The sequence below is a fragment of the Rhipicephalus microplus genome, chromosome 5 (genome assembly GCF_043290135.1).
Source record: "Rhipicephalus microplus isolate Deutch F79 chromosome 5, USDA_Rmic, whole genome shotgun sequence".
Taxonomy (NCBI): Eukaryota; Metazoa; Arthropoda; class Arachnida; order Ixodida; family Ixodidae; genus Rhipicephalus; species Rhipicephalus microplus.
This window is the reverse complement of record NC_134704.1, coordinates 153,608,839-153,618,181: the sequence shown is the minus strand read 5'-3', so window position 1 is coordinate 153,618,181 and position 9,343 is coordinate 153,608,839. Positions and strand designations below refer to the sequence as shown.

General features: G+C 44.5%; 1 protein-coding gene across 1 annotated transcript; it reads right to left on the bottom strand.

Annotated features, from left to right (window-relative positions):
• Positions 1-270: 270 nt before the first annotated feature.
• On the bottom strand, positions 271-2,353 carry LOC119174140 (very long chain fatty acid elongase AAEL008004). The gene has a single exon (XM_037424956.2). It carries the CDS (start codon positions 2,187-2,189, stop codon positions 1,371-1,373), a length of 819 nt encoding a protein of 272 aa, XP_037280853.2. The 5' UTR covers positions 2,190-2,353; the 3' UTR covers positions 271-1,370.
• Positions 2,354-9,343: the final 6,990 nt, after the last annotated feature.

Below are 9,343 nucleotides of genomic sequence, written 5' to 3'. Positions count from 1 at the left end.
GACATTAGAGGAAGTTGAGCCTGATAATTCATTTGCGCTCTTCCTCAATGTAGTTACCTAGATTCCACTTTGAACTTGTATACACAAACGGGTGGATGACAAAAGCTTGGTTTACGTACATTGTTGTCCGACCACTATTGTTCGCATTATATACACACAAAGCCTAAATTTACCAAACATCTCAATAGCAATGTACCAGGTAGGAAGTCCTTCATAACCCCAATAAATGGTTTGCATATCTTTGAGATGAAAAAAAAAGACAAAAAGGGAGTAGCCACAACGACTTATTTTATTATACCGCTTGCAACTTTCACCGACGTAAGAACTTCCTCTCTGAGTTCATTTCCCTACAATAGATCAATGCACACGTTCGTATACGAGACCTGATTGTCATTTCTATATACGTTGGGAGGCAAGCTGCAGGATAATCAGTACGAAACCGTCTTGACAGATGTCCATTTCTTCTAATGAAGCGTGTAAGCCTTGAATAACCAACCATAAAACATTTTATATTGAATGAACTTCTGATTCTATGTACATATACACTGTCACGCTAGGCTGCTTTTCCCTTCATGGTTGCTTCACGAAAATAAGTACAACATTGTAAAAATGATACCGTAAAATACTGTTAACAAACTTCCTTTTACCACTGTGCCTTCAATTTGTAGAACGCGCACATTCTGTATAATTTTACAAATCATCAGCTTTGGCACGGGAATAGATTACGAAAATACAGGGTTTGAATACTTAGGCGCTTTAATGTTAAGTGCAAAGTGAGCCGTTAATCAAGCAAAGCAAATTTCACAGAGAAGTATTCTGAAATCATGCAATACATTAAAACAAGAAACAAGTTTCCTTACGTACATCACTAGGTTAGGCACATTTCTGTGTTCGGATATAGGCTCAAAGGCAAAGGTAATTTTGATGCACCAACAAACCTGTAGCTGTTTAGGCTTAATGATCAACTATTTGCCTAAAATGTTTTAGACAACAGAAAACCATACACGGCCGGCAGGCACCGGATCTTGTATCTTCCGTCCATTGTCTAATGCATTTTGTGCGAGTAGTTGATCATGGAGTACTTATTAGGTCGAATCTACATCACCTTAAGCTGTTTAGGTGATGCCGGGCACACTGTACCTGATTATTGGGAATGTCTCTCTCTTTGAATACGAGGCACAAATCACTGTCTAATACAGCCTGATGGTAGAGCTAAATTCTGAAACGCTTGTATTCAGCTTTTCTTAAATTTAGAGCCACAATATGATGAAGCAACTTATATGCATGCAACTGCAAGCCCACCACGCAACGCGCCCGTGATTGCAATGCGCAGTCTGTCAGGTCCTTTAAAGGCACACACTGCAGAACCTCTAATATGTTTTAGAGCGTTTCTTAACGTACGCCGTGTAGTAGAAGTCTGTGAAAAGAGTAGCAAAAAGGATTCCTTCCAGAGCACCAACAAAGGCGAGAATTCGCGATATGCCACAGTTGACGACAACTGGTATGAGGGCGTGGACCGCGAGCGCAGTGAATTGGACGATCTGGAACAGTGTGACGTACTTCTTCCACCACAGTTTCGGTCGCAGCGAGGGCTCCAGTGCGGAGAGAGCGTAGTACGTGTACATTACAACGTGAACAGCCGAGTTGAGCAGCGGGAAGGAGAACACGTGTCCTGTGATGCCCAGTGTCAACACCAGCCATACGGACCACAGTGCAAGCGAGTGGTGCAGCAGATGCAAGAAGCTGAGGTGGCGAGTCTTCTTTCGCAGCACGAAGAACAGGGTGTCCAACATCTCACCGGCCTTCATGAGCATGTAGTACCAGGCCTTGTCGAGAAAGAACATGTTTATTCCAGTGGGCCTCGGGTCAGTTGGCCAGCACAGCAAGCTTCGGCCGTCGCGCATTCCCATGTACGTTATCGTAATGTACATGAAGTACACGCTCAGTCCAACCATGGTGGCATTATAGGCAAACAGAAGGTTTCGTATTTTGAATGGTTGGCAATCGCGCATGAGCCAAGGTCCGATCCGCGTAGCGAAAAGCAGGTATATTCCAATGAGGGTCACTATGGGCACTGGGCTACCCATGAAAGGCCAGCCGCTTGTCCGTGGATCTGCAAGCTGGACGTAGTGGTCATGCAGGCTTCCAAGTGGAGTCGTCATTGTGGTCGTCGTATTTCGGGACATCATGACCGCTGGAGGGCAACCGCTGGTGTGGCACGTCTCTCAGTTGTGGGCGAAACTGGTGTCTGCGCCGTGTTTTTTTCCAAACTTGGAGAAGATACGCATTCTCGGTATGCTGCGTCACTGGTCTCCTCGCGGGTGTTGTCGTGTCAGCCACACACGGAGTACAATAGCTGTGCCGTGCTTGCCGCACGTGACAGACAACGGCGATAGAGAGGGAAATAGGCGATGGTCGCTCAGAATTAATAAGACGCATTGTTTTCGAATGAGCCTGAATCGTTCCGACATCTTTCGACTTGACCTTGTTTACGATATTGAGGAGGAAAAAAAAAGGAAAAAGTCATTTGTGTATGCGAGTGCAAAGGGCATGACCAAGTATTCTCGCGAGCCTATTTTTGTGTTTCTCCTTCCACAATCGACACCGCAATTGCATAGACATTCTTATATTGGGCAGTAGGTCGCTGGGGATGATTAACCTAAGAAAAGGGACTACTTAGAAAGAGTCCATTTGGCCTTTACGCGTGTCTTAAGCTGCAGCAATAGTATGCAGCGAAGACAAGAAAGGGTCATGCAAAAGTTTTATGTAAACTTCCTGAGGTGAATGAGCGACTTATAACGCATATACTTTACAAACTACGTTAGTAATGTACTCGAGATGAAAAAAACTGCTTTTTGGTTGAGCGCATGTCTTCGGCATCTGGCTACGTTGCTAGTAGTGCGAGGGGACGTAAAGTGCTTGCTCGTGGGCGTTCTATTACTTAATATCATTGAGACACTTACTAACTTTCAATACAACTTCAAATATTCTAGTCAGTGCGAATGCTTCGGCATACACTGTATATGCATGCGTCTAGCACTAAGTTACAATAAAAGCGCACGCCTTCATCCCTTTTATAATAACAAAACCCTAAAGCGATAAATGTACGGCAGAGGTTAAGATGACCAAACATGAAGAAAATCCTATGGAATGTTGGAAGAAGCAAATAAAGAGACAGGCCTCTCCCACGCATCATGATTTATTAGGGTTAGTTAGCTAGTAATATTGGGTTTATTGGCGCAAGAGTGACTCAGACTAGGCTGCTCCAAACACATGGGGTCGAATGTGAAAGATATCGACGAAGTTTATACTTGCATTATATGTACTAAAATTTCCAGCACTCATGTGAAAGGAAAGAAGGAATATGAAGCTCCAGACGCTTAGTGGCCGCACTGAGAACAGTTCTTAAAAAGTACTGGCATTTACGAACTGATGCAGGTAATCTTTGCCACAATGTTCCCTACCCATATAGCAACTCCACGTATAGTAACAACAAGCTTAGTAACATTACTACCAAAAAACCAACACTTTACATTTACTTCATTAAACTGCAAAGTAAGGCTAAATTAGCTTTCTATATACTATCACAGTAATATACCTTGTTTGTACGCGTACCATGACTAGGAACGTACGATTTCACGCAAATACTTCTCCCAGTTCTGTTATTGTGCCGTTTGCCTTTTATTACGTCGGAGCACTAACTGCAACAGCGTAAGGTCTATACTCGGCACAAGCGAAAAAAAAAATTCAGCAGACCTCACGTACCTTCGCAATCGACATTATGCGAAGCATGTGGATGGAAGGTGACTGTGTTGAAATTTTTATACAGCAAACCGTTTTCAAGTGGCGCTAAATATATGTAAAAATGCAAGCACAGACATATGTCAAACATTCACATATTCTTTAAATCAGCTGTTGTTTCCAGCTTCGTCATGCCAACAGCAACATGGATATCATGAATATTAGCAACACCAGAAGCGGTAACCTGATATTAAGCATTGGTGCTCTTGCTGGTGCTCGGAAGTAAGGTAGCCCTGAACACTGCTGCATGAACCAACTTCAGTGAGTGGCGCCAGCTACAATTGACGCTAACCCGACGGGACGACTTTGTCCAAAAAGTACATATACAACGTTTACAAAATTCGATAACCACTACTGCAAGAAAAGTTGACGTTTCACGAATATTACGGTCTAGTTAAAAATAGTTCCAAGAGCTGGCATGGCTCTGGATAGAATACTTGGTAGCCACGCAGTATGGTATAGGGTTCGATTCCTGCTGTTACTCTGACACTCTGCATTTGTCGGGTCAACGCTGAAACTGAAACCTTTTTTAATGCTCACGCGTTAATATTAACTATGCGCGTTGTCACTTTTCATGGGTTGAAGATATAAACTGGCAATCACCTGTGGCAGATACTCGGATACCAGTGGCACATATCCGCCCTTGGGCATATGTTAAACTTGTGAGGAAAAGTGTTTGATTACGTACGTGACGGCATCGACATTTTTCATGCATCGAAAGCAAGTCGTATTCATCGAACTATAATACCCTTCCATACAAATATTCGTTTACCCCAAGTAAAAGGGGTGACCACGAAAGAATTCAGACGTAAATAGACGGATAGATAGATAGATAGATAGATAGATAGATAGATAGATAGATAGATAGATAGATAGATAGATAGATAGATAGATAGATAGATAGATACTCAAAAAGCCCACAGTGCGCGCAAAACACCAACAAGCATTGTGTTTAAATTTCTGCTATAAGGTACAGTGTGGCCAATCTCCCTTGTGGGTATGAGCCAAGATCTTTTAGACGACAAAACAAAACAAACGACCACCGATCCTTTGTTTGTTTTCTTCAATATATGGCACGTATCCCACTTCAGAGGGTTGGCGAAGAATGCCATGTTGAGACATTTAATTGGCCTCGTTGCGGTGGTCTAGTGGCTAAAGGTACTCGGCAGCTGACCCGCAGGTCGCGGGTTCGAATCCCGGCTGTGGCGGCTGCATTTTCGATGGAGGTGGAAATGCTGTAGGCCCGTGTGCCCAGATTTGGGTGCACGTTAAAGAACCCCAGGTGGTCGAAATTTCCGGAGCCCTCCACTACGGCGTCTCTCATAATCATATGGTGGTTTTGGGAAGTTAAACCCCACATATCAATCATTCAATCAATCGACACATTTAACTGTTATTTTAAGAATGGTAAATGTATAAAAAATAAATGAACGAAATGGCAATAATACGCTAGTCATTAAATTAATTCTACAAGTATTATGTATTGAGCTTGTATTTCAGACAACCGAATTCACCTGATAGGAGCGCTGATTATTATTTTCACTTCGTTCCTTCGTTTCTTTCTTCATCCTCAATTAATTGCTTTCGTGTGCTCCAAACAATGCAACACTAACTATACCAACGTTCTGCTCTCTTTATCAAATTGAAATTATTTTGATATAGAAAAAACTTTTTAGTGAAATTTTAGGTGCTTTTGATAATTCAACCTTCGTTTGATTTTCGCATATTGCCCTGTGCCGTAGAAATTTGAAATACTGTGCTTTCAGTGTAGAGGTACTTGTATTTAGGTATATAGGTATAGACATATAGGGGGGGGGGGGGGTGAGTCGGCGTTACCAGTTCCAAGCGATGATGATTGATTTGATTGATTGATTTGTGGGGTTTAACGTCCCAAAACCACCATATGATTATGAGAGACGCCGTAGTGGAGGGCTCCGGAAATTTTGACCACCTGGGGTTCTTTAACGTGCACCCAAATCTGAGCACACGGGCCTACAACATTTCCGCCTCCATCGGAAATGCAGCCGCCGCAGCCGGGATTCGAACCCGCGACCTGCGGGTCAGCAGCCGAGTACCTTAGCCACTAGACCACCACGGCGGGGTGGTTCCAAGCGATGGAACTGCTCTGTAATAGGACACGCGCTTGCCACGCGGAATGGCTAAATTTGATTTCCCCAGGGAACCGGCTTTTTGCAGCAGAGGTGTTAGTGTCAAACTCTGCCACGCAAAAAGGTCATCATTATCATCATCCTGTTCAAGCTAAATCACCACCTGAGAACACCTGGTTAACAAGGAGAGCAACAAGGTTCGGCACGTTAACCTGTGTTTGCCACCCGCGTTTTCGCGTGTGAATTTTCAGTGGAGAAGTGTGGTGAGTAGTGAAAAATGGCCAATCACCGTGGCACATACGCTCTATGAAGTTTTATAGCACATCTGTAGGGGTTGTGGTTGGCCCAGTGTCGTAGATAGAAAGCAGGAGGACGAGAAAATAGTTGGAAAGTGTTGCGACCGGGGTTTGCAGGCACTGGAGATCTGGGATGAAGTTGTCGAGGCCAGAGGAAAAGAGACTTGAAGAGGGTTTATTTACATTAAGTACTTGGTGAGCTCTCGTACATGACGAGCTCTTTGTTACATGGCGAGCTCTCAAACGTGGCGCTACATTGTTCTCTACATGGCTCTCATCTGAATTAGCCGGGTGGCTCATTTTAAAGGCTACGTTCTCCCCAGATCCCTAGATCAAGGAACGCGTGCAGAGGGAACTGTCCAATCACAGATCACACACAATCGGCGAGGGTAAAGAGCATGCGTGGCCCACGTGAACATTCAATATGGAGACGTGATCACTGCACTCCAAGGTGGCATCAGCGGGGCTCTTCCTCGCCGTGTGTGCGCCACTGTTCGAAAGGTCCCAAGCTCATGAAAGCATACAGCTAAGGGTCCGCCGAACTGCTCGCTCAATAAGCGGGGTGATTCGCGGCTCCCGCCTCGATCTCTTTTAAGGAAGATGCTGCACTCGCTGTCGTCTCTCGAATGGCTTACGGCGTCGTGGCGACACGACGCCTCATCCTCCGGCTAAGAGGGGCAATACCTGGCGCACCTAGGCAGCCGGTCGTTCAGCTTCTTGTTTGAGGGTCAAAAGAGCGCCGCTTTCTCGTCAGCTCAGGTGCCAGTCACAACAAAAAGAAGGAAGGAAAAAAAGATTGAAAAAAAAGTGTTGGAAGCGAGAGCGACTACCGAACAGATACATATAAACAAGGGCATTCAAAGGGTGAAAGCGAAATAATAACACGGAAAGGAGGAAAGATATAAACAAACAAACGTAGAAAGACAGAGAAACAGACACACGCAGAAAAACTCAACCCAAAGTGAGAAAAGATAAAGAAAAGGAGCAAGCCTGGTCATGAAAAGAGGAAAAGGGTAAGAAAGAAGCAGGTGGTAGACTAAAAGCGCTGCAAAGTCAGACCAGCTAATTGCCAACCAGCTCTTTTGTGGCCCAGCCCTATTCTGTTTTGTGCGAGCCGAGCTGATTTTCATTCTCTATTTATCTGCAGTTTGGTCCAGTTTCTGCGCTTATTTTTCGCTCGAAAACAACGACGCCGATGCCGACATCAGAATTTCTGTTGAACGCGATCTTTGAGGCTTTGGCGTTAGAGGGTCCCTGCAAGACTTCTCGAGTATGACCAAAAACACTGCCCATCGGTAGTCGAGGCTGCCGAAAACACGCGAGCCAGACATTTCAGCCCAACACGGGGCCTGGTATTGATAAGAAATTCTGAAGGTCAGCTACATATCGCTTTCTGTTTTGTCGACAGTTGATGCTACATAATCTACAATCATTGTGTCTAAGGCCCGAATATTACACCATTGGCTGATTTCAGCTTGCACGCTCATGTGGCCGCCGCGAGAGGCCACGACGTCTCCGGGCATGCCTGTGCACGCGATGATAATGAAAAGGCATACGTTCGATAAAAAAGAAGAGAAAGAGTGTTCGAGGTCATGAAAGTTACATCACTTACCTCGTTCCCGCGTGACATCCCTGCCTGTTTATCTTTCAGCGCTTTCGTTGGGTAGAGGGAAGACACAAACCAGTTGCAGGGTGCAGTAAATCTTTGTCCACTAGTTTTGAACGGATTCTCAAAATATATGCCCTTATCAATTCGCGAGAAAAGAAGCTGTTTGACTGTATCCATTCCATGGCTACGTAATCTGTGCTGCAGTACCCCTTTAGCACTGCCAGACAAGCCCGAAATCTAGTGAGAAAGCTAATGCCAATCAAAACAAAACTATGAATCAACGGTTTTACCAATATGTCCATGGGCCACGATTCCGCTACGTATTTGCGGCAAGTAGCCGAATAACGGCAGCTGTGTGATCTATACCGCTCGTGTGGATGAGCTTGTGAGCTTTCATGCTTACCTGCAACCACACATAGAATGACAAATTGCGTAGTTGTTCGCAAATATCACCTCTGGAGTTACTGTTTCAATATTGTGAAAAGCAGGTATATTCAATTCACTAACCGTGTTCCTTTCTGCTCACATAGGTCCATGGTACTTTAATTTTAACGCAAGTGCTTGCTTGTAGTTGGTGGAATATTTAATGAATAATTTTGATTACTTTTACGCTGTTATGTTATTCATTCTGTACGTTATTTTCCCGAAAGTGGTCTATATTATGGCAATGAAGTTCCTTTTAACAACTTGGAAGGTGAATATTGTGCATAATAACGCCACGCTATAGTGACCAGGGTTGCGGAGTTGCCACTTTGGAAGTGGATCGGATCAGGAATCATTCAAAATTTTCGCGACCTCGAAATAAAATGGGGCAACACTTGGAGAAATGAACGGAGATTTGAATTGAGCGTTTTTCATACGGACTAGAATGGGAATGAAATTACGTATTTTCCCGAGAATAGAGTGCGTTATTGTCTACGCGCTGTTTTTCCAACTTCAAACATTACTTTATCTGAGACCCGAATTCGACAATAAAACAGTATTTTAAAAATGTCTTCGCTGATTATCAGCACAGTACAATTATAGGCTAGGTACCAACAACAGTTCTGTCCTCATATAGGCTATGTTGCTTCAAAATTTGTCCGTATTCCTCGCGTGACCGCAGCTCCATGCCATTTTTATTCATCATGCGGAACTACAGTGGTGTCATAACTTCCCTTACCCCTTGAGAATGGAATGGAATGAAAAAAAAAAACATTATTTCAGTCCTGCAGGACGCGCTTAGCGCGTATCGGGCGTCTCCCACGTAGGGACCGACAGGGAGTACCTGGCGGCCGTTTCATGGGCCTGCTGGACGGCCCATTGCTGGTCGGCGAGAAGTGAGCTCCTGAATGGCCTCTCCCACTTGCTTGAGGTAGAGTCGGGAGGAGTTGTTCTACACTCCCAGAGCATGTGTGCGAGTGTCGCTGTGTGTCCACATGATGGGCATGTGTCGCTGGGGTATGCATGAGGATAATAAACGTGAAGCGTGGCAAGGTTTGGGTACGTGTGTGTCTGTAAAAGGCGTAGGGTTAATGCATGTGATCTGT

Coding starts and splice junctions, on each gene's coding strand:
- LOC119174140 (XM_037424956.2), bottom strand. CDS start 2,189: ATGATGTCCCGAAATACGACGACCACAATGACGACTCCACTTGGAAGC.